This window comes from Odocoileus virginianus, chromosome 10 (genome assembly GCF_023699985.2).
Source record: "Odocoileus virginianus isolate 20LAN1187 ecotype Illinois chromosome 10, Ovbor_1.2, whole genome shotgun sequence".
NCBI classification, from domain to species: Eukaryota; Metazoa; Chordata; class Mammalia; order Artiodactyla; family Cervidae; genus Odocoileus; species Odocoileus virginianus.
In genome coordinates, this window is record NC_069683.1 from 72,895,604 (window position 1) to 72,921,748 (window position 26,145).

At 38.3% G+C, this 26,145-nt stretch overlaps 1 protein-coding gene across 5 annotated transcripts in view; it reads left to right on the forward strand.

Moving 5' to 3' along the window:
- The window catches only part of MRE11 (MRE11 homolog, double strand break repair nuclease), a 72,471-nt gene that overhangs the window by 28,838 nt on the left and 17,488 nt on the right, over positions 1-26,145 (forward strand). For 4 of the 5 annotated variants that reach the window (XM_070473699.1, XM_020895466.2, XM_070473700.1 and 1 more), the window contains 7 exons: positions 1,585-1,665; positions 5,406-5,532; positions 8,452-8,552; positions 9,883-10,056; positions 15,907-15,969; positions 24,602-24,821; positions 25,965-26,048. In XM_070473699.1, the coding sequence (XP_070329800.1) occupies positions 1,585-1,665; positions 5,406-5,532; positions 8,452-8,552; positions 9,883-10,056; positions 15,907-15,969; positions 24,602-24,821; positions 25,965-26,048 (850 nt within the window). The remainder of the gene's footprint in view (positions 1-1,584; positions 1,666-5,405; positions 5,533-8,451; positions 8,553-9,882; positions 10,057-15,906; positions 15,970-24,601; positions 24,822-25,964; positions 26,049-26,145) is intronic. The other variant, XM_070473701.1, reaches the window with a different exon arrangement.

Consider the following 26,145-nt stretch of genomic DNA (forward strand, 5'->3'; position numbering starts at 1 on the left):
TTGAATGTAGTTATTGGGGGAGGCTACGGGAGAAAGAAACTACCTATATGAATGGTCATACTGTCATTTAGCAGACAACAATAACACTATTAATATTCATTGCTAATACTTATTGAACTATACTGAGCATGGAGACTCCCAGGCAAGAGGAGCATGGTGGGCTATAGTCCATGGGGTCACAAGAGTCCCACACGACTTAGCAACTAAACCACCACAACCACTGTATAGAGTACGGTAGTATAGTATCTTTATTTCAAGCTGAAGAATGTCTGGAAGGAAGCGTAAAAGCAGCAGTGATGTGACTGGTGCTGTTGTACTTTTTAAAGTGCTACATTTAAGATTAAAAATGTTTTCTTTATTTTTTGTGTTTGTTTTTATGTATTATTTGTGTGAAAAGTATTATAAACCTATTCGTGCATGTGTGCCAAGTCACTTCAGTTGTGTCTGACTCTTTGCAACCCTTTGGACTGTAACCCACCAGGCTCCTCTGTCTGTGGGATTCTCCAGGCAAGAATACTGGAGTGGGTTGCCATTCCTCCAGGGGATCTTCCTAACCCAGGGATCAAACTTGCATCTCTGTGTCTCCTGCAATGGCAGGTGGGTTCTTTACCACTAGCACCAGCTGGGAAACCTATTACAGTACAGGATTATGTAACCGATTGTGTTAGTTGAGTACCTAGGATAACTGTTGGACTTAAGAACAAGTTAGACTTAAAATTTGTTGTTGGAACGGAAGTTGTTCATGTGTAACATTAATTGCTAACATTTACTCAGTTCTTACTCTGTGTATGCTCTTCTGCTTTGCATTTTATTCTCATAAAAAGCATGATGATAATGATAATTGTCACTGCTATTCACTGCTTGTATATTCTGGACACTGTTGACAGCATTTTGCATTTAATCCTCTTAGCAATGCTATAGGACGGTAGAGTCTACCATCCACATTTTATAGAAAGAGGAGCTGAACCTTAAACTGAGGCAAACGTGATAATCACGAAACTGTGGAAACACCCATTGGAATTGAACGTTAAAGTAACTCACCCAGTGTCACAACTTTACTCGCAGCATGTAACTCACATACTGAAAGATTTAGGTTTGCTGGTTTCAAGATGACCAGATCCAGAAACTCAAATTAAGATAGCAGATCCTTCTGTCTCTGTTTCCATGTTTAGTCCTGTGCCACCCAGTCCTATGGTTTTTATCTTAAGCTTCACTATAAGGAAGGCTGTCATGCGGTGGCCCACAGACTTACATTGCCTTTACAGCTGAAAGAATCATTTTTTTCCCAGTGGTTCCAGATAAACCCCTTAAACACTGTAGTGGATTGAGGTCATGTACTTGTCCCTGAACCCGATCTCTGAGGAGAGGGAAATGGAGCATGAGTGAGTGGATTGTCCCGGCCTACTCAGGGAGCGCAGGGTCTCTCAGCCTTGGCACAGATGACAGTTTAGACTGGGAAATGCTTTGTTGTGGGAGCTTGTCCTGTGCACAGTGGGATTTTTACAAGTCCTCTCTGCCCTCTATCACTAGATGCCAGCCAGAAGTACCTCTTCTCCCTAGTCATGACAATATCTTTATTTTGAGGTTGAAGAAATGCTTGAAAATGCAGAACGGGAACGTCTGGGAAATTCTCGACAGCCAGAGAAACCTCTTATACGACTGCGAGTAAGTCCTATTTAGATTAATTCAGCTTTATTGATTTTCAAAGGAGAGTTTTGTACAGTTTATATGAATTTTTTTTTTGTAAAGTAGCAAAGAGAGTACATATAGTAAGAAGAGCTATCATCATCGGTGAAGAAAACAATAAAGCAGCCAGTATTGATTTAATCGTAGTTTCATTCCTTTCTATAAACTTTTTATTTTATATTGGGGTATAGCTGATTAAGAATGTTTTGACAGTTTCAAGTGAACAGTGAAGGGACTCAGCCATACATATATGTGTTCTCCCCCAAAACCCCTCCCGTCCAGGTTGCCACTTAACATTGGTAAAGTTCCATATACACAGTAGGTCCTTGTTGGCTATCCATTTCTGGTTCATTCTGATAGGTTTGATGTTTTTGTTTTCTTGCTTCCCTCATTTCTAAATAGTCTTGTGTTGATTAGGTTGGCCAAGCTCTCTGACTTCATTGCTTGCTGCTCCCTGCTCTCCCCTCCTTCTAGGCACTTGGACTTCTTGCAGTGCCTCAGATGTATCAGAACTGCTCACTTCCTCCAGGTCTGCTCACGTCACCCAGTAGTCACTTCAGTGGACCCCAGCCTGACTAAGATGGTAACCCCCAGTCCCTCTATCCAGCACTACTGATTTCACTTACCCTTCTCTATGTCTTCTTTTTTCCCCCACAACACATTCGCCTGAACTATGACATCCAATTTATTTGTTTTTTTATTTTGGTTATTATTTGTCCTCAGCTACCAAACTATCTGCTGTACAGAAGCATGGAACTCTGTGAGTCTTGTTAGCTATGTAGCCAAAGATCCCAGAACAGTCCCTGGCAATTGCTTGTACTTGATAAATATGTGGCAAGAACTGAGTTTCAGAGTTAGAAAATTCTAAGAAATCGAAGTGTTTCCCGTGCCTCTAAACCTGCTTATCTTTTGCATCATGATATTCACAGTTAACAACAAACTTCTTTTTTTTTCACCCCTGTGCCTTTTTCTTCTAGCTCCTACCTCTTCTGATTATTCTTCCCCCCAAAATAATACATTGTCTATATTGCTTATGTAATAGTCTCTTCCTCAGTCCACTATAATCAAGGCTGTGACAGCACCATCTCAGGTGGAAAAGGCAACCTTCAGTTGTCAAATCCAGTAAATTTTTTTCCTCTTACTGAGTCACTCTTCGGCATTCTCTCCTACAAGTTTTATTTGTCCCTTCCTATATTTTATAGTTCTGTGTCCAGTCTAGGCATATGATCACCTATAGAATAATGGCTCCCAAATTTTGACCTACCCCTGAGACCTCCTTATTGGAGTCCAAGAGTCCTTCTAAAGCCTTGTGCCCAAGGGATATGGCCCTCAAACTGCACCAACACTGGCATCACCTGGGAAATTCTTAAAAATACAGAATCTCAGGCTCCATGTTAAACCCACTGAATTGCATTTTAACAGGATCCCCCAAAGATTTATATGCACGTGAAAATTTGAGAAGCCTTGGGCTGTACAGGATGAAGGCAAAGAGGACAGTCTAGAGTCAGACTGTCTGGTTTGATTCCGGCTCTGTCACTAGCTATACGACCTTGAGCCACTGGGTCTTTTGTCCCTGGGTGTTTCTTCCTAGATCTGAGTGAATTCTCTCCATCTCGTTGTCATTGCTTAGCTGAGCTCAGATGCTGTCTTAGCTGGCCTGCAACTGCAACTTCCTACCTGACTCTGCTCCAGTTTCCTGCTGGCCCCACCTCTAGCCTCTCCAGACTAATGCCAATGCTGTCTTTCTAAAATATGATCATGCATGCTTTTCCTGCCGAAAATGATGTAATGACATCCCAACTCTTAACAGGAACGAGTCTAAACTCTCACGTGGCATTCCAGACTTGACACGATCTGTTCTAAACCCACCTCGTTGCTTCTACCTCATTTCCTACCAGCACCTCCTAGGCTCCAGTTTCTGACTGAAAGTTGCTGTGTCCTAGGCCTAGTGGAGTTTATTTCACTCTTTTACATGTTTGCTCATGCTGATCCTGCTGCATGGGATGTACTTCTCTTCTTCTTCTGAAATAGTCCCCTTTAATACTCAAGCTTCCCTCTTCAATAGAAACCTTTCTTGACATCCCTTCAGAATCACTACTTCTTCCTTTGTGTCCTTAATCTCCTCTGTACATACTTCTTACAGCACTATTCAGGTTCTGCTTGCAGCTGCTTCATTACATAGTTTGTCTTCCTAGCCAGCTTCTTAGTTTCTTTCCAACCAGGATGCTGTTTTATTTATATCTGGCCCTTGGCAGAGTACTTAGACGTTGTGGACACTTGAGTAAAGTTTGCTTAGTGAATAATTTTGTAATTATTAGAAGCAGAAAATTACAAATAAAACTAGACTGTAGTTCAGTTGTTAAAAACGTGTTTTGGGGAGACCCCCTAGCTTGAGCATTTGGCATTTTCTGGTTTAGAACACGGCAGCTGTAGAGATGGTTTGTCTGGGTAATAGAAACATAGCTGCTTTAAGGGAACAACACAGATCTCTTTATCAGGGCAGAAGCACCATGTTTCTCATCTATGTCTGCCTGATATTATTAAAACCAATCAGAATTAAATTGGAAATTGACGTTCCTTTTCCCAAGCACATTACTAACTCATTAATGATAAAAAGAAGAAATATCTTCCTGTAGGTAGTATTCCAAAATGTATTGCCTGGATGACCTTCACTGATTCACTAATTCAGCAAACAGATGGTCATTGAGTGCCTTCTTTTCTGCATGTGAGAGTGGGGAGTGGACAGTGATGGTAAAATAGACAAGGCTTACAGGAGGTGGAGGTGTGAGAAGAGATACTATAAACAAATAGTAAATATGTGAACAGAGTCTTAGCTAGTGCTAAGTGTGACAGAGAGTGTAATTGGGTGGAGGTCAGGAGTAGTCTGGAAAGATTGATGATGTGGTATAATGCTGGTTCCCAGAGCATCCTTTGAGAACAGCTGGTTTAGGAAAATGATTATGTCTGTTAGGAAGAGATGTAGTGTTTTCTTTGTAAGGGGCTTGATGCCATAAGAGATGTCTTTAGGAAAAGCCTGCCTTGAGAACCATTGTTAGTTCTAAATAGAAATTGTGAGCCCTCTTGTACCTGCAGTTTCGTATCTGCAGATATGGAGGGCTGATTGAACCGTGCCATTTTATACAAGGAACTTCAGCATCTGCAGGCTTTGTTGTTCCCAGCCAGGGGTCTTGGAATCAATCCCCCTGAAATACCAAGAGTTGACTGTCCTGTGTTTTGAAGGTGATCATTTTTCAAAGCTCATAGACTTGCTTGTTTTCCTCCATGGATTTTCCCAGTGTTTATTTTTGTCTGATGTGAAAGCTTATCCTTACATGATAAACCAATTAATAAATGCATCTAGTGCCAGCATTCTATTTGGATATCTGTTTTAAAAGTTTAAGAAAACTTGTTTAGAAATTTCATGTCCTTTTCAGATGATATTCTTGGTTACTAGACTGTTAGTTTTTACCATGGGGAGATACAGTGATTCTGACATTGTGGGAATTCTTGCTGTACCTTAATTCCATCAAACAATGTTTTGCAGAAGCATAAACCTTTGAAGCTTTATTTTTTCATAGAATAAATGGTATAACATCATCATGATCTTTAAAATGAATTGTAGAACCTTAATATACAGTACTAAGTTAAAAGTCTTCCATAAATACTGAAATTGGTGCTTTGTTGTATGCTAGCCTTTGTAACTTGTTCTGTATTTCCAGGTGGACTATAGTGGAGGCTTTGAACCGTTCAGTGTTCTTCGCTTTAGCCAGAAATTTGTGGATCGGGTAGCTAATCCAAAAGATGTTATCCATTTTTTCAGGCACAGAGAACAAAAGGAAAACACGGGTAAGCTGGTTACCTTTTTTTTTTTTTTTAAGATATTTTTAGCAGCTTTTTAAAGGTATATTTTTGGCTATGCAGAGTCTTTGTATTTTTGCAGTTTTTCCCTCTGGTTTTGGCGAGCGGGGGCGACTCTGTAGCTGGGGTGTGGGAACCTCTCATTGCTGTGGCTTCTCTGTTGTGGATCTCGGGGCCCTAGGGCACTTGCATTTCAGTAGTTTTGGCAGGTGTGCTCAGTAGTTGCAGTTTCCGGGCTCCAGAACACAGGCTCAATAGTTGTGGTGCATGAGCTTAGTTACTCTAAGGCATGTGGGATCTTCCCGGATCAGAGATCAAACCCATGTCTTCTGCATTGGTGGGCAGGCTCTAGCACTGAGCCAGCTGTGGTCAATTTGATCCCAGGGTCAGGAAGATTCCCTGGAGAAGGAAACGGTAACCCACTACAGTATTCTTGCCTGGAAAATTCCATGGACAGAGGAGCCTGGCAGAGGAGTCCATGGTCTCAGAGAGTCAGACACAACTTAGTGACTAAACACACACGCATGCGGGCAAAAACTAGGTAGCAATCGTTTGTAAACCTGTGGCTGTCAGTAAAGAAATGATGGCTTTCATAGTTTTTTTTAAATATGTTGCTGATTAACAACACATACTTTGTAGATTTAGTGTTTAACATATCTATTATTACTATATATTCTTAATGTTTAGAAAATATACTCTAAAATTTTATAGCTAAATATTTCAACTTCACAGAGTATATGATTTAAGATTCCAGTCTTAAGAGATGTTCCAGAATATATACTTAAGGGCTAATTAAGTTTTGTGAAAACTAATTGCCTTTATTTTAGCATTTATCAAAAACAGGTCACCTGACTGAAATAGTGCTTCTTCATAAGAAATATTGGTCCTTTTTAAATACAGTGGCTCTTCTCTTTAAAACTATTCAGTCTGAATTTTAATAGAAAAATATGTTGATTGTTTACATATACACCACATTGGTTTTTATTAACCCTGATTTAATGAGCTTCTATTTTCACAGTTAAATTGTGATCAAAATGGTGTGTACTGTTAATTCAGCCTGAAGTAGTCATTTGGATATTTAAATGGAGCTCATAGAATACTGTTTTAGGGGAAAATAATCGGTATCAGAGACTGGTTTTTATGCTATTAATTTTAGCTAGATATTGATGATGATTTACTTTAATCATTCATCCTTATCAATTCCTTGGAGTTTCATTGGTATAGCATTTGTGAAAATATGGAGTTTAGAACTGGTTCCTTATTTTATTTGTGCTTTCATCCGTAGTCAGTTTTGTTCTGATGATCCCTTTTCTGCTTAAACATTAACTGCCGAATGAAAACAATGACCCTTTCGTATATTGTATTGAAAGCATGAAATTGTTGTTTTGGCCAGCTCTGCTACTTTAACTATGTGTGTGAAATCATGCAAATTGGTTAATCTTTGATGTTTAGTTTTCTTGTCATCAAAATTAGGATAATAACTGTATCTGCCTCATAGTACTGTTGTGAGGATTAGATGATATACTGTATGTAAATGGTCTTAACATAGTGTCTGGCATAGTGAAATGTAGAAATCATATTTAAGAAGTAATTTTCCCATCTTGAAATTCAAAAAGGATTCCTGTTCACTTGTCCTCACTGCTTTGCAAGAGGCATGCTGAACTTTGTGTCTCTTTATCCATGTGCCTCTTTAGCCATGGCATAAACTTTTCTCTCTGCCTAAAGTATTTTTTCTTTTTTTTTGCTTACTCATTCTGCAAGTCTTGAGTCAAATGATAACAGCATTTGCTATCTGTACATTATTTTCAGTCTTCTTGGGGAAGAAATAGCTCAGTTCTTCTTGGTGTGTCATATTTTTTGTTCTCAGCTCTGTTGTAGCACTTACCATCTCATATTGTAATTGTTAGCTATTACAGGCTGTCTCCTATCATTTTATTAATGTATTTTCCACACCATGTCACACACCTGTTGGACAGTTAATATTCATTTTCCCTGACAGAAGTTATGAACAGAGCATATTACTAGACCCTATGCTTTTTGACTTCTTACCCAGTACTCTTTTTATTCTGTACGTACTGTTTTTTGAGACAAACATCCTGTGTAAGAATGCAGTAAATCTGCTTTACTACACATGCTTCCCATTTGTCTCTCAGAATATTAAACAGATATGTACTTACGGGCCCAGATTTAATGAATAACTTTTGCTGTTTGATCAAGGATATTCTTTAGTGAAACTGGCTGTTTGCTTTGTCTTGTTCTGAACTGTGACTACGAGGTGATGACTATTAGTAGAGCCACTGCCTTCACTCATCCCAAGGCACTGGCAGTTTTACCCAGGGCTGCTTGTATATCATCAGTGTAAGTGGCAATACTGTGGAAAAGGTAACTAATGTCTTCGTGTGATTGTTGAGCCCCCTGAAGCAGTATGGGGAACTCCCAGAGATCTGTGGACCACCCTTGAGGACGGAGCCAAGAGACATGCTACTTGGAGATCAGGAAAAGAAGTAGAGACTTGGGGGGAAAGACTCTTAAAACTAGAAAAATGCCATATTTTTGTCTCAAAATTTACTACGTTGAGCAAGCTGACAGTTGATAAAGTTTGGCCATACCTCCTCCACTGGCAGGAATGTGCAGTGAATTTGGGTTCTTTAACATTAAGGTGTGTGTATGTGCTTAGTAGTGTCTGTGGACTGGAGTCTGTCACGGATTACAGTCTGTCTGTGGGATTTTCCAGGCAAGAATAGGGAGTGGGTTGCCATTTCCTTCTCCAGGGGATCTTCCTGACCCGAGGATTGGACCCACGTCTCCTGCAGTGGCAGGTGGATTCCTTACCACTGAGCCACCAGGAAGGCCCCAACATTAAAATAGAAACTTTTTTTTTCTCCTTGTGGATGTCTTTTTTTCTAGGAGAAGAGATCAACTTTGGCAAGTTCATCTCAAAACCCTCAGAAGGAACAACACTAAGGGTTGAAGACCTTGTAAAACAGTATTTTCAAACTGCAGAGAAGGTAATTTCTTAATTACAGTTCTCCATTTGAATTAGTGGTGATCTTATAATAACAGATTTCAGTTTAGGATATGTATAATTGACAGTTTAAACAAAATGAATCCTCACAGTGTTTCCATGAAGTAAGTAGGATGATAATCAGTTACACTCATTTATAGTTATTATATACCAAGAAAAATAACTCTTAGTTAATGTTAGTTATTAACACCATGGTTATTGTGTATTGTTGTTGCTGTTGTTATCCTCTTTCCTTTTACCTCTGCTACATAAGTTTGAATCTGGGATTTAATTTTCTTGCATCAGGATGTAATTTCAGAATTGCTTTATTATATAGCCACAGGACAAAGACGCTACTCTTATTATCATGAGTGTATGCCATTTTGAGATCCTCTGGTTATGCTGTCTTCCTGTTGCTGCTGAAATAAATTTAGTGGTTTAAAACAATGCAACTTTATTATTCTAACAATCTTGTAGGTCAGAAATTCACTCTTCTCCCTGGACTAAAATTGAGATATTAGCAGGGCTTTGTTCCTTTTTGGAAGCTGTAGAGTAGAATTCATTTTCTCAACTTCTCCAGCTTCTGGCTGTTCCTACCTTATTTGGCTCAAGGCCCCTTCTTCCATCTTCAAAGCAAGCAACATTATATCTGCCTTGCTGTTTTTCCCCAGATAGACCTCTCTGACTCCCTTCTGTGTCCCACTTCTGCTATGAAGGATGCTTGTGATTATACTGAGCCCACCCAGATAGTCCCTGCTCATCTCCGTTTTATTTCCAGCTGATTAGCAATCTTAATTCCAGTTATAACCTTAATTCTCTTTTGCCATGTAACATATTCATGGGTCCCAGAGGTTAGGATGTGGACATCTTCAGGAGGGCCACTATTCTGCCCTGGAGAAGGAAATGGCAGCCCACTCCAGTATTCTTTCCTGGGGAATCCCATGGACAGAGGAGTCTGATGGGCTACAGTCCATGGGGTCACAGAGAGTTGGACACAACTGAGCGACTAAACAGCAAACAGTTCTGCCTGCCTGCTGGTCAGCCTAATCTCATCATCAGCTCCCACTTCTGCAGTCTGTGTCCCAGGCACTCAGGCCTCTCCGTTTTCATAGGTCCTGAACTCTTAGTCCCGCTTCTTGTTTATACTTTGCTGTTTTTGGCCTGTAATATTTCTAGTCTTAATTACTGTCCTTTGTTTTCTTTTGCTTTGCTTCATTTTTCCTCCAGTAACTAGATAACTTTTTTATCTTTTTCCTTGATAAGATTATTCTGTAATTTTCCTTGCTCGTATAGAGTTGTTTTGTAGGGAAAATACTATTTTCTGTCTCTTACAGAACGTACAGCTCTCACTTCTAACAGAAAGGGGAATGGGTGAAGCAGTACAAGAATTTGTGGACAAGGAAGAAAAAGATGCCATAGAGGAATTAGTGAAATATCAGTTGGAAAAAACACAACGATTTCTTAAAGAACGTCATATTGATGCCCTAGAAGATAAAATCGATGAAGAGGTGAATAATTTGGGTTTGAAAATCTAATATTTAGATAGTCTCTTCTTAAGAGTAGCTCTGCATTTCTTTCTGGTAAATCACTACTTCTCTGATTTGTTCAGTTTCCTTATCTATAAAATTGAGATCATAAAATGAGGATTAAATTATGAAATGTCTAATAAGTGTCTAGAACACAGTCTCAAAAGTGATTGATACCTAATGAATGTTAAGTGCTTTAAAATGAACCAACCTCATAGGGTGAAAATGTCTACTTACTCCAATTTTTTAGTAAGTTTTAATTGAGATTTTGAATTTCACTTAGAAAATGCAGTTCCTGTAAGCATAAAATCAGAGGAAAAGCTCTTTAGATTTGACTACATAAAAATTTTGAATGTTTACATGTCAGATTGTCAAAAAAACAAAATTTTTTGACATGGTACTGACATGGAAAACATACTTGTATGTGCGCAGAATAAGAGATTAATATTCATAATATAATGTTAAAGGGCTCTTATGAATCTTAAGATTACTAAGCATTTTAATAAAATAATGAACAGAGGACCTGAATAGGTGGTTCACAAAAGAAATACAAATGGCTAATAAGCATATGAAAATGGTATTTAACCTGTGATAATCAAAGAAACTCAATTTTTTATTTGTCAAAGTAGCAACAATTTGTTAAAGAAATTTAGTACCCTGTTGGTAGAGTATTGAGTTTGAACAGCTGCACTGTAAAGCATTTTGGCAGTGTATGTCAAGAGATTTGCCCTTTAACTCAGCCCTCGGAAATTTTCTTAAGACAATAATGAGATAGAGATTTGAATGAGATGTAGTTTATCTCAGTGTTACCTGCAGGGGATAAGTCAGAAATGTTTTGGTAAAATAAATGTTGGCACATAGATATTATAGAATACTATGTGTGTGTGCTAAGTCACTTCAGTCATGTCTGACTCTTCTCAACCCTGTGGACTAGGACCCTCCAGACTCCTCTGTCCATGGGATTTTCCAGGCAAGATTACTGGAGTGGGTTACCATGCCCACCTCCAGGGGATCTTCCCTATCCAGGCATTGAGCCCATGTCTCTTGAGTCTCCTGCATTGGCAGGTGGGTTCTTTACCTCTGGTGCCACCTGGGAAGCCCATAGAATACTATGCAGCTATTAAAAATTATACTTTAAGAACATGGAAAAGTGTTTTCAGTGTTAAGTGGGAAAAGAATTCCAAAGAAGTAAAATTATACACAATGTGATCCCAATTATTTTTATTTTCTATGTGAATATGTGTATGTGTGTATGCAAAAGAGTGGAAGAAAATATTCCAGATGTTATCAGTAGTTATTTCAGGTAGTAGGATTATAAGAGATCATTTCCTGTGTTTTCCAAATTCCCTCTAAGCAAAAGAACAAAGTATTATTTTTAAAACTCATTCCACTTGACTTTTATTTTTGTACTTTTAATTATTTAACATAATTCTTAAAACCTAATTATGTCAGCTAGTATACAACCAGTAATATTAAATGCCAGGTACTTTCACAGGGAAGGCAGATAATTCACACTTTAAAACCCCTTACTCTGTGATTCTGGATGTGTTAGGTTCATCAGTTTTTAGCATGGTTAGATTTCTCAGTTAAGTGCCATAAATATAATACGTCCATCCCCCACTAAATATAAAATGCAAAACTATAAAACTCCCAGGAGATAACGTAGGAGAACCTAGATGACTTTGTCTATGGTAATGACTTTTAGATTCAGCAACAAAAGCATGATTTATTAAAGAAGTAATTGATAATCTAGACTACAATAAAATTTAAAACTTTTCCTCTACAAAAGACTAAGAAGAATGAGAAGACAAGCCACAGACTGGGAGAAAATATAATTGCAAAAGAAATATATGATCAGGGATTATTATCTAAAATATGCAAAATTCTTTTAAAATTCAACAGTAAGAAAATTTTAAAAATCCAATTGAAAAATGGACCGGAGACCTTAACAGACCAAGATAGACTATTGGCAAATGAGCATATGCAAAGATGCTCCACATGTCATGTTATTAGGAAAATGGAGCCACTACACACCTATCGGAATGGCCAAACTCCTGAACACCAACCGCACCAAATGCTGGTGAGGATGTAGGGCAACAGGAACTCTTACGTTGCTAGTGGGAATGCAGAATGGTATAGTCACTTTGAAAGACGTTTGGGCAGTTTCTTACTAAAGTAAACACACTCTTCCCATGCTCTTCAGCAATCATGCTTCTTGGTATTTACCCAACAGAGTTGAAAACTTAAGTCTAAACAAAACCCTGCACATGGTATTTATAGCAGTTCTATTCATAACTGCCAAAATTTAGAAGCAACCAAGATGTACTTCAGTAGGGAAATGAATAAGTGAACTGTGAAACATCTAGACAAGGAAATGTTATCCTGTACTAAAATGAAATGACCTATCAAGCATTTAAAAGACATGAAGGAACCTTAAATGCGTATTACCAAGTGAATGAAGCCAATCTGAAAAAGTAACTTGATATACTGAACATGATTCGTTACTGTGTAACATTCTGGAAAAGGTAAAACTATGGACTTAGTAAAAAGATATGGTTGGGCAGGAGTAAAAAGATGTGGTTGGGCGGGGGTTGGGTGAGAGGATGAATAGGTAGATTCACAGAGGTTTTTCAGAACAGAGAAACTACACTGTATCAAACTAAAGTGGTGGATTATACATGTATACATTATACATTTGTCCAGCCTCATAGAATGCATAGCACCAACAGTGAACCTTAAGGTAAATTCTGGAGTTTGGGTGATACAGAGTATGGAGTGTGGAGTGTCAACTGAATAGTTCTGGTGGGGGATGTTGATATTAATAGGGTAGGGGAGGCTGTGCATATGTGGGACAGGGTGTATGAGAAATCTAGGTAACGTCCTTTTAATTTGTTGTGAACCCAAGGTGCTCTAAAAATAAATAAATAAAACAAGCCCCCCTCTCATACTCTCCCCTCCAAAAGGATCGTCTACACCTGGAGTGACGTAATGACTTCTGACAGAGAGAGAGTGAGAGAGAGTGTGTGTGTGTAGCTTGGGGACTAAGCGTGTGGACTGCAGACTGGACGACCTTACTTGCTATGGAGCTGTCAGTGGGCTATTTTAATCTCTCTGCCTCAGTTTCCTCATCTGTGAAATAGGGATAATAGAACCACCATCAAAGTTGTTGTGACTTTTAAAAGAATACATGTAAGTAAGTCCTCAGTACACTGGCACTTAATGCCTGCTCCATGTTTTTTCCCTGATTCTCATTTCTCATCTGTGAATGACTCAGTGCTTTTGGTATATCATATGTTACCTGGAGTACTATTACATGCTATGCCATCTTTTAAAAAGCAATTATTTTTCCCCTTTTACTGAATCATAACAAACATGCTGCTTTTTCTTTTAACAAAACTCTGGAGCCTAGATCTTATTTCCCTTTAGCTCTTACTCTGCTTCTTTGTTCATTTTTCACAGCAGAATTTTTTTCTATATTTGCTGCTCAGAATCTTTGCCTTCATTTTTCTCTTAAACCTATTCATTCCGGGGTTTTGACCCCATCTTTCTAGTGAATTTACTCTGGTCAACGTACCAGTGACCTCCAGTGCTAAATTCACTGTCCATTCTCCATCTTAAATCTCATTTGACCACTTCTTAAAGCCTCTTTTCCATTGACTTTTAGGGCTCCACACTCTTCAGGTTGTCTTCCCACCTCATTATCTGTGTCTTCTCAGTCTCTATTGATTGCTCTCACCTCTCTAACCTGCTTACGTTGGAGTCTCCAGAATGCAGTCCTTTGACCCCTTTATCTACACATTCTTTGGTATTCTCATCCAACTTCCTGGCTTTAAATACCAACATCAGTTTGGTGATGACTTTTCAAAAGTCTGTCCCAGACCTCTTCTGTCAACTCAGGTCTTCTGTAGCCAAGAGCCTGCTAGACTTTTCCACTCAGATGTTCAGTAGACCTCCTCAGCTTCCAACATTCCCAATCTGAACCACTGATCCTTAGCCCCTAGCCTACCTGTAAGGTTCTAGTGGAAGCACCATTCTTTCATTTGCTCAGGCGATCAACCTTGAAGTCATCCTTGATTCCTCTCTTTCTGTCACCTGTATCCTGCCTGGAAATCCTTTAACTCTACCTTCAGAATCTGTACAAATGTGACTGTTTCTCACCACCTCCATCACTATCAGTGGTCTAAGGCATGGCCGTTTCTCACCTCAGTTACTCCTGTTGCCTCCATCTGGTCTGTCTCCTTGTCCTGCCCATGTTTCTTGTCCTCCACCCTCTGTTCTGTCCTCAGTTCCACTGTTGGTGGTCCTAACTTAATTCAGATGAAGTCACTCCTGCCAGAGAAGAAAGTCCTTAAAGTTGTTCCCAAGGCCTTACTGGATTTGGTTTCTGTAACTTCTTCAGCCACTTGTCTGCTCAAGCCCAGCATCCTCCTTGCTGTTTCTTAAACATACAGTGTTTCTGCCCTGGTGCTTTTGCATGTATTCTTTCTTTTGATTGGAATGATTTCCCCTAGGTACTTGTGAAGTTCATTCCCTACCTTTTAAAATCCTTGTCACTTCCTCGCTTTATTACCTTCCCAGTGAGGCCTTTGATGATCTCCTGTAGCCTCTCCTTGGCACACTCCGTCCCTCTCCCTGCATTATTTCTCTGGGAGCACATAACACCTGCAAAAATTTCACAGGTTCACGTACTTTAAAGGACTCTTAAGACTCCACTGAGCATCTCACTTAAGGTTTTTATTTAAAGACAGCTGGTACAGTACAGCAAGAGGGAGGCATTAGGCAGGCATTAGGGATCTGGGAAATACTGGGTATCCACTCCTGCTCTCCTTGTATGTACACTGCAAACCCAGGACTGAACACCTGGCAAGATACATGCAGAAGTTGAGAGGGTTTTTTTTTTTTTTAATGCCCCTCTGGTCACATAAGTCATGCTGACTGCTCATCCAGGTAGGAAACCATCAGTAAATTGGCACTGGGAATGCCAGAGGCTCCTCAGAGGTAAAGACAGAGTTTTCCCAGTCTAGCTGATTCCAACTAGACTTGATCCATATACCTTCTAAAATACAATATAGCATATTTTGTTTCTGATTTTCTGCTACAGACACATACACGGTGATTATAAGCTCCTTAAGGGCAGACTTTCTGAATCTTGTTCATTGTTGTAGTCTCCACCCCTTCAGCAGTACCTGGTACATAGTGGCTTGGCTCAGTTAATATGTGCTGAGTAAATTATTAAATAAATGGAGTGTATCTCCAGCTGCATAACTGAATTGTAAGAGCTTTGTGAACAGCAACTGGTAACAAAGGAAGCTTTGTATCCTTTGTGGCACCAGGACCAGTGTTTGCAATCATTAAACTTTTAGTGGTTGACTGTTAACAAAATGGATCTTCAAGGGCCCACCTATTTTGGACACTATTTTAGAGAGCCTCCTGGATGACTTACAGCCAGGAGCCCAAGAATAATTTGTGTAGTGTAATAATAACTCAAACCTGTTAAAAGAGAGGTTTTTGTTCTTAGCTATTTTACTGAAGTATAATACCCATAAGACATTGCAGTTTCTTCCTCTGTAGTGACTGGCTGTTTTTCAATGACAGGGGCCATTTTGGCAGCAGGTAATATAATTTTGCTTGTGGCCAATTTTTCTTAGAGTATATTTCTGAATTTTTAATGTAAGTCATTGGGAAAATATGACTCCTTTAATCTTTTGTGAAACAAAACTATACTTGAATTTCCAAGTTTTATGTTGAAATGAAAAGCATCTGTTAAGCAATTTTGTATTTACATAACAAACATGTTTGTAACATATTTGTGAATTTTTCTGTTACAATCAGGTACGTCGTTTCAGAGAAAGCAGACAAAATAATACGAATGAAGAAGATGATGAAGTTCGAGAGGTAATTTTGCTGTTAATTCCTTTGCATATTTGTCAGCTTGTTAAATCAGAATAACTAGTAGGTTTACTTAGTTAGTCCACAGGATCTTGGCTTGGCGGGTGGGACTAAGCAGGGGTTGGCTGATGACAGCTGCCTTTGACTTACTCTAGTTCAACCTACGAGTGAGTATTCTGGTTGCTGATGTTCTCTTTTTAACCTTTTGCTATTGTTGAAAATTTAACTAATTGTTGATACATGGATGGAGTGGGAGGGCAGGGGGCAGGAATAATAGTCTGAAGAGTTCTTATTAGTCGAAATAATTCCCAACTGCTATTAGAGCATCTTATCAATATAAGATAAAACCTTACCCCACTGAGCTGGTTTTGTTTGCAGCAAAAAAAAGAAGAAATTTAGTGTTTTGGTTAGCAGTGTCATTAAAGGTCCACTGGTCTTTCTGAAATGTTGAAATTTGCTTGATCGCCTCATCACTGTCTTTTCCATCTCTTTGTAGATTAGGAATTTGAGGTTAGCAACTGTTAACTTAAACTTTGGGCCTCTGTCTGGTACTTGGTGAATTCATTATTGAAATTCAAATTGAAGTATATTTTCCTATTTCCTAATTGCTGTAAGTGTTGGATGATTGCTGTCTAGTACTTAAAAATTATTTTAGCAATTATTTTTTTTGGACTTTTGATTGCTTTCCTTCAGCATTTTGTATAGTACCTGTTATGGGTAGCCATTGTATTTTTTATTAGAAATATAAATATGAAAGAGATGGTCTGGGTCCTCCAGAAAGCCTCAGTTTAGTACATAAGACAGAGATATGCAGAAAGAAAAATTTAAACCTTATGACCAGAAGTTTCATCCTCACTGAATTCATACAACTGTCCCATTAGTCCTTTTCTGTTTGCTAAATATTTCAGAACTGTAGCTGACAGGTGGTGAATTGGAAAGAGCTGGAACTGCTCACAAGGACCACAGCCTTGTCTAACTCAATGAAACTATGAGCCATGCTGTGTAGGGCCACTCAAGACAGATGGGTCATGGTGGAGAAAGAAATGGCAAACCACTTCAGCATTCTTGCCTTGAGAATCCCATGAAAAGTATGAAAGGCACAAAGATCTGACACTGGAAAGAGGTACTGCTTAGGTCTGTAGGTGCCCAATATGTTATTGGAGAAGAGTGGAGAAGTACTCCAGAAAGAATGAAGAGACAGAGCCAAAGCAAAAACAACACCCAGTTGCAGATGTGACTGGTGATGGAAGTAAAGTCTGATGCTGTAAAGAAGAATATTGCATGGTAACCTGGAATGTTAGGTCCATGAATCAAGGTAAACTAGAAGTGGTCAAACAAGAGATGGCAAGAGTGAACATCAACATTTTAGGAATCAGTGCACTAAAATGGACTGGAATGGGCGAATTTAATTCAGGCGACCATTATGTCTACTACTGTGGGCAAGAATCTCTTAGAAGAAATGGAGTATGCCTCATTGTCAACAAGAGTCTGAAATGCAGTGTTTGGGTGCAATCTCAAAAGTGACAGAATGATCTCTGTTCGTTTCCAAGCCAAATCATTAAATACCAGAGTGATCCAAGTCTGCCCTAATCAGTGATGCTGAAGAAGCTGAAGTTGAGTGGTTCTATGAAAACATACAAGATCTTCTATATCTAACACCCAAAAAAGATGTCCTTTTCATTGTAAGTGACTGGAATGTAAAAGTAGGAAGTCAAGAGATACCTGGAGTTACAGGCAAGTTTAGCCTTAGAGTTCAGAATGAAGGCTAACAGAGTTTTACCAAGAGAATGCAATTGTCATAGCAAACACCCACTTCCAACAACACAAGAGACAACTCTACATATGGACATCACAAGATGGTAAACACCAAAATCAGATTGATTATATTCTTTGCAACCAAAGATGGAGAAGCTCTATATAGTCAGCAAAAACAAGACTAGGATCTGATTGTGGCTCAGATCATGAACTCCATATTGCCAAATTCAGACTTAAATTGAAGAAAGTAGGGAAAAACCACTAGACCATTGAGGTATGACCTAAATCAAATCCCTTACGATTATACAGTGGAAGTGACAAAGATTCAAGGGATTAGATCTGATAGACAAAGTGCCTGAAGAACTATGGATGAAGGTTTGTGACATTGTACAGGAGGCAGTGATCAAGACCATCCCCAAGAAAAAGAAATGCAAAAAGGCCAAATGGCTGTCTGAGGAGGCCTTACAAATAGCTGAGAAAAGAAGAGAAGCCAAAAGCCAAGGAGAAAAGGAAAGATATACCCATTTGGATGCAGAGTTCCAAAAAACAGCAAGGCAAGATAAGAAAGCCTTCCTCAGTGATCACTGCAAAGAAATAGAGGAAAACAATAGAAGGGGAAAGAGTAGAGATCTCTTCAGGAAAATAGACATACCAAGGGAACATTTTGTGCAAAGATGGGCACAATTAAGGACAGAAATGGTATGGACCTAACAGAAGGAGAAGATATTAAGAAGAGGTGGCAAGAATACACAGAAGCTCTGTACAAAAAAGATCTTCATGACCGAGACAACCACAATGGTGTGATCACTCACCAAGAGCCAGACATCCTGGAATGTGAAGGCAAGTGGGCCTTAGGAAGCATCGCTATGAACAAAGCTAGTGGAGGTGATGGAATTCCAGCTGAGCTATTTTAACTCCTAAAAGATGATGCTGTGGAAGTGCTGCACTCAATATGCCAGCAAATTTGGAAGACTCAGCAGTGGCCACAGGACAGGAAAAGGTCAGTTTTCATTCCAATCCCTAAGAAAGGAAATGCCAAAGAATGTTCTACCACACAATTACACTCATCTCACACGCTTTAAAGTAGTGCTCAAAATTCTCCAAGCCGGACTTCAACAGTATGTGAACTGTGAACCTCAGATGTTCAAGCTGGATTTAGAAAAGGCAGAGGAACCAGAGATCAAATTGCCAACATCCGTTGGATCATCAGAAAAGCAAGAGAGTTCCAGAAAAACATCTACTTCTGTTTTATTGATGACATCAAAGCCTTTGACTGTGTGTATCACAATAAACTGTGGAAAATTCTTAAAGAGATGGGAATACCAGACCACCTCACCTATCTCCTGAGAAATCTGTTTGCAGGTCAAGGAGCAACAGTTAGAACTGGACATGTAACAACAGACTAGTTCCAAATTGGGAAAGGAGTACATCAAGGCTGTATGTATATTGTCACCCTGCTTATTTAACTTATATGCAGAGTACATCATGAGAAATGCTGGACTGGATGAAGCACAAGCTAGAATCAAGATTGCCGGGAGAAATATTACTAACCTCAGATATGCAGATGAGATCACCTTTATGGCAGAAAGTGAAGAAGAATTAAAGAGCCTCTTGATGAAAGTGAAAGAGGAGCATAAAAAAGTTGGCTTTAAACTCAACATCCAGAAAACTAAGATCATGGCATCCAGTTTCATCACTTCATGGCAAACAGATGGAGAAACAATGGAAACAGTGTCAGACTTTATTTTGGGGGGCTCCAAAATCACTGCAGATGGTGATTGCAGCCATTAAATTAAAAGATGCTTGTGCCTTGGAAGAAAAGCTATGACCAACCTAGACAGCATATTGAAAGGCAGATATTACTTTGCCAACAAAGGTCTGTTTCATCAAAGCTATATGGTTTTTCCAGTAGTCATGTATGGATGTGAGAGTTGGACTATAAAGACAGCTGAGCACCAAAGAATTGATGCTTTTGAACTGTGGTGTTGGAGAAGACTCTTAAGAGAGTCCCTTGGACTGCATGAAGATCCAACCAGTCTATCAGAAGGAAATAAGTCCTGAATATTCATTGGAAGGACTGATGCTGAAGCTGAAACTTCAATATTTGGCCACCTGATGTGAAGAACTGACTCATTTGAAAAGACCCTGATGCTGGGAAAGATTGAAGGCGGGAGGAGAAGGGGACCGACAGAGGATGAGATGGTTGGATGGCATCACTGACTCAATGGACATGAGTTTGAGTAAACTGGGAGTTGGTGATGGACAGGGAGGCCTGGTGTTCTGTAATCCATGGAGTCACAAAGAGTTGGACACAATTGAGTGGCACCAAACTGAACTGAACTGATACTATTTAGAACTTGACTAATGGAGTTCAAGGCTTTCCCAAGGTGTAATTCACAGCTTTGTAGAATTATTTAGCTCAGAACATGAATCCCAGTATCATACTTAAATTACTTAAATGGACAAACAAAAGCATTCGTTTTTCCTTTAGAGATAAAAAACATGCTTCAGTGTCTTGTTCACATAGAAAAACTCTCAAGCATTTTCTTTAATTGTAGGTTCCTATTTAAATAAAAAGCCAGATATCAGTAGCAAATATTTTAGGCTTTGCTGGCCATCGGTAGTATATGTCACTTTTTTTTTTTTTTTTTGCAGCCCTTTAAAAATGTAGAAACTGTTCTTAGACTGATCCAAAGTTCATAGTTGGACTGGCCTCTGATTTTTTTCTTATGTTCTATCTGAATTTGATTCAGGGTTGATATCTTTTTTTAAGCTGTAATACCAAGTGCTATTAATGGAGTGAAGAGACAGCCAGTAAGATGAGAGAAAATATTTGCAAATCATATATCTGATAAAGGATTAATAGCCAGAATATATAAAGAGCTCTAAAATTCAACAAAACAACCTGTTTTAAAAATGGACGGAGGACTTGCCTAGATATTTCTTTAAAGAAGAGATACAGTTAACCACTAAGCATAGAAAAGATGCTCAATATCACTAAACACTAGGGAATTCTGATCAAAACCATTAGATACACTTTGTATCCCTTTGAATGGCTGTTCTCCAAAAATTAGAAGGTAACAAATAATGGCAAGAAAATGGAGAAATGGGAACCCTTGTGCATTACTAGTTGGAAGATAAAAGCTACTGTGGAAAACAGTATGATGATTCCTCAGAAAGTTAAACGTGGAATTGCTATATGATCTTTACAAATCTAAGTGTGAAAAATTATTTCTTACTGTTGTTTTTAATTCATACTTTTTTTATTACTAGTAAGTCTGAACAGTTTTTATATATGAAACACTTGGTCATGTTCTTTACATACAGCATTATTTTTTTGCCTCGGTCATTGGCCTTTCTCTAATTGATTTATAAGAGCACTCAGGTGAAAGTGTGTGCACACTCACACTGAGTGTTTGTGTAGCAGAGTTAGGGGTTTTGTCATGTAAAAGAGGTCTCCATTCGTTCCTGAGGGTTTTTTTTTTGTTTGTTTGTTTGTTTAAATCTGGAATAGGGAATGAATCAAAAGCTTTTTTGGCATCCGTGAAGGTAAGCCTGTGGGGTTCTTCCTCCTGTGTTCTGTTAATATGGTGAATTATATAATTTTCTATTGTATTATTGACACATCCTTAGTATCACTTTATGAATTCCTGGTAATGGGTGTACTGGTCTTTCAGTGCGCCCCTGGATTCCTTTTGTTTGCTTTTATATTCATGAGTAAGATACTGTGATTTTTCTTTTGTGCATGCAGTCCTTCATCAGTTTTCAGTATCATGTTATGCTAGCTTTATATAAAGAAATTGGCAGCTTTCATTCTGAATGCTATTGAAATAGCCATGGAATCATCTGTTCTTTGAAGATTTGGTATAATTTACCTGTGAAACTTTCTGGTTGTGGTCATTTTCTGGAGTGTAGTTCTTTTAATTTTTTTCTCAAAGTGTTCTTTGTTAATTAGTCTGTTGAGACTGTCTTGGTTTAGTTGAGTTCTTTTATTTTCCAAATTACTTAGAACTGAGCAGAGTGCTTTGTCATAATTCTTTTAATTTGCTTTAGAAAATTAAAATTTTCTTTAGAAGATTTTCTTTTTTCCCCCCTCCATTCTCATTTCTTTGCTTTAACAATTCATTTTTAAGCAGTTTCATCTGTTCTGATATTCAGTATTTTTATTATGCTTTTCTAGATATTCTGTAATTTTTGTTTTATTTTGCAATTTGAAGTCAGGATATTTTCATTTTTAATTTTAATTGCACTGTGATTAGAAAGTATGATATCCTTTTTGCTATTTAGAATTGATCTTTTTCTTAGCATACCATTATATATCAGTTAAACCATTTCATGGAGTCTTGAAAAGAAGTATATTATTTATTTTCAGAGTACAGAGTTCAACATGTATCAGTTAGAGCTACCTTAGTATGTAATATAGGTCTTTATATATATTTTACATAAGTCTTTTTTTATATAGGTCTTTATATTTAGGTCTTTATATATATTTTAATGTGTTTGTTCTTGTTATTTATGGTCATTGTATTCTATAAAGTCACTGCAAACACTGAGTGAGTATTTAACTTACTGCTTCAAGAGGAAATGCAAGAATAGGCTCTTGCCAGCCCCTGGTTACAAAATTTTTGCTAACTGATTAATGCAGTACCTTTTCTCTGTGTGTTTCTGTTTGAGGACACCTTATTCAGTATATGTCATTGATTCATTAACATTGAACTTGTGGCCAACAGCTCTATAATTCATGCCTGAATGACGCTTATCTGACAAGTGTATTTCCTCCACAAGGCACATCCTAGTTTCTTGCACTTAGGAACAGTAAACAACACTTCAGCAGTACACCAGGGGCCATTTTAAAAGTAAAACTACCATCCCAAAGCACAAAATTGTGAACAACATGGCGCTACATGGGTTCTGAAAAGGATACTCATTTACAAGTACGAGAGCTGAAACCAGAAGGCTGAGTGTCACATTGTTCGACATCATCTGGAATGTGTGTGTTGGGCAATTAAAATTTTTCACCACTCTGCATATGCCCATAAATGACCACAAAGATATCCGGAGTATTGTTTTGGGGTTACAAAAACATTTTGGCAAGTAGGTGAATTTGCATATAAGGGATGTGAAAATTATGAGGATTGGCCATACTTTATCTGGGACAAGAAAGATGAATTGAAATCTTTACAGGTTTTTTTTTCTTTATGTTTTTTGTTGTATTCCCTGAAGTTTTTTCTTTTTGAGCTGTAATGCCATGTTGAGCGCTTGTAGTGAGTTAGCTGTTCCACTCCAGCAAGTGCCTCGTGGTGAAGCTTGGCTCCCTCCTACCACCACTTCACTCCTGCTTCTGCCCTGCCTGCTTTGTTCTCTTCTCCTCCCTCAGTCAGCCCTGTCTGTCCGTAGTCCATGGACCACAGAGAGCGTGGAAATGCTCTAGCTGCCTGTTCCTAGACCCAGAACTTATCATTCTAAGCAAGAGAGACTGTTGTCATGGTCTCTTCGTAAGGATAGATCAATTTTGGAGCTCTCTACACTGTCTGAAACTCTTCAGCCTTCTCCCTTAGCCAAACCAGATATTCACTCTTTCACCCGTTAACGCTTCCTCCTTGGCTTTGTGTTTTGTGGGTAGAGCATTTTTCTAATTTTATTGAAAACATTTAAAAAAATTTTTGTTCTTGTTACATTTTGATAGGTTTAAAGGAAGAGGTCAGGGCAGCATTGCTCTTTTTGTTTTTAATCAGGAAATCTATATTCACTTCAGAGTTATTCAGGATATTTCATTAAGTCTCAAACTGGTTTTTTCTAAACAGTTTCTTTTCAAGTTAAAATTTATTAAATTAAAATCTTGGTCCTAAGGTTTTTATCCTTTTCCATGCTTTCACTTGTTTTGTTCTACTTAATTCTTTTTATTATATATTTGAAAGAAATTATTGCTTATGTTTTCTGATTATAAAAGTCATATTTTAGAAAATGTTTATTATAGCAAACTTATAATATTCAAGAATAATGAAGAAAAGTACCCTAAAATGTCATCACCCAGAGATAGATGCTATTTTTTGAGGTTATTTTCTTGTTATTTATCAATAGCCCATTGTATAGAGAAGCCCAAATGATGACAGTCTCTTATAAATGGTGGTACTGAATTAGGCATGCGTGCACATGTACTAAGTCGACTCTGTCAAGTCCCAACTCTTTGCAACCCCATGACTGCAACCCACCAGGCTCCTCTGTCCATGGGATTTTCTCTTTTTGCTTTCCTGACAAGAGGAGGTCCTCCTCCTGGGGATCTTCCCAACACAGGGATAGAACTCGTCTCTTATGTCTTCTGCATTGGCAGGCAAGTTCTTTACCACTGGCACCACCTGGGAAGCCTGTTGAATTAGGATTGATTGCTAGCTAATTCCTGCCAGAAATGCCATTTGTCTCAGTTCTGAAACTTGATTTTATGAAATTTTATCATCCTTAGTATACCTTTCAAAAGGTTTCCTTTTACAGGTAGTATTGCAAATTGATCTGGCAAATCACAGGCACTAAATTTGATTGCTGGAGGAGAAGGCTTCTTTTGTATTGCAGTTTTTAGTATGATGAGGAGAATGGGGTGGCAGAGAATGAAATGGTTGGATAGCATCACTGATTCAATCGACCTGAGTTTGAGTGAACTCTGGGAGATAGTGAAGGACAGGGAAGCCTGGCATGTTGCAGGCCATGGGGTTGCAAAGAGTCGGACACAACTGAGTGACTGAACAACAACAATAACAGCATGATTAGTGAAAAATAATAGTTTAGACAGTTTGGCAATATGAGCTGTTCATCAGAGTGACCAGATTAATGACTTGGAGGATGTTGCATTGTCCACTAATAGGTGCTTTCCTCTTATCATCCCTGTCAGGCCATGAGTAGGGCCAGAGCCCTCAGATCTCAGTCAGAGGACGCTGCTTCCGCCTTGACTGCTGAAGACCTTATGAGTATAGATTTGGCAGAACAGATGGCTGATGACTCGGACGATGGCATCATAGCAGCAGCCAACAAAGGAAGAGGCCGGGGAAGAGGCCAAAGAGGAGGAAGAGGGCAGAATTCAGTGTCGAGAAGGGGGTCACAGAGAGGAAGAGGTTAGCCCCGAGTACTGTCTTCCCTACACATTGACACTGGGCAGTTGTGCAGGAAATTCAGAATTGTATTCCCATTAGCAGAATTGAGTTACACAGTCTTTCAAAAATTTATCTTTATAATGTGCTGAAACAGTCTTTGATGTAGTTCTGACATACACATTTCACTTAATATTGAATGGCCACATGCACATGAAGTTTTTAATATGTATTTCTTTACATACTAAAAGAGTTTAATACCTACTGTCATATTTTTTAAAAGAATTTCACTGTGTTGGAGGATTTTCCTGAATCCCGTGGTTAGGACTGGAACTTTCACTGCTAAGGGTATGGGTTCAATCCCTAGTCAGGGAATTAAGATCCCTTGAGTGTCACAGCAGAGCCAAGAAAAAAAAAAAAAGGAAAAAAGTTTCACAGTTTTTCTTAAACAGTGGGTACATTTAATCTATACATTTACTCTCACATATACAAAGTAATAGTGAAGGAAACACTTAAGGAAAATGATTGGCTAAGGCCCACTGACAGTAGGAAGAAAACTCCAGATCATAAAAATTATTTTTGTTAGTGTCATAAGGTACAAATGCCCACATTATCATGAAATGGCTTTATAAAATTTGTTTACAAAGAAAAACTGCCCACAAACAATTTGATTTCTTAATGTTAGTTAACATTAATTACCATCATTGTGTTTAATGTGACACTATTGTCATTGAATAGTCCAAATAATAAAAGCTAGTCACCCAGTGACTTTCTAATGAAGTATAAAAATCCCTAGGAATATTTAAAAATTTTTATTAAATATTTATTTGTAGGAATTTTAAACTTGTTAAAATGGGTAGTACTTTGGTTAAAACTCTCCTAGGAGGACAGTCTCCATATTCTAGTGATGATTATTTTATTATCCTTGCATTTATAAATATTTTCCTTAAATTTTAAATGGAGTAATGTGAACCAAATGTGGCCTAAGTATAGTCTCTGAAAATTGACTAATCAGACTCTATGTTTCTTCTTATATATATTTTTTTGGCATTTTGCACATAAACTATGTTGAGATAACTTTTTTTTAGATTTCATTTTGATTTTGTTATTTTAAAGAAAGCTTTAGCTACTGATGGAGTGTATATTGACTGCTCAGTATTCTATCAGCAGGCACTAGTCTGGAGATTTCTACTCAAGGCAGAGGTTCAAAGGCCACTACATCAACGTCTAGAAATATGTCTATTATAGATGGTGAGTATAGACTGCAAGTGATCACTTTGCAGTTATTTATAAATTCCAGTGCAAGAAGACCCAGGAAACCCCATGAATAAGTCTTACTGGTTTGTGT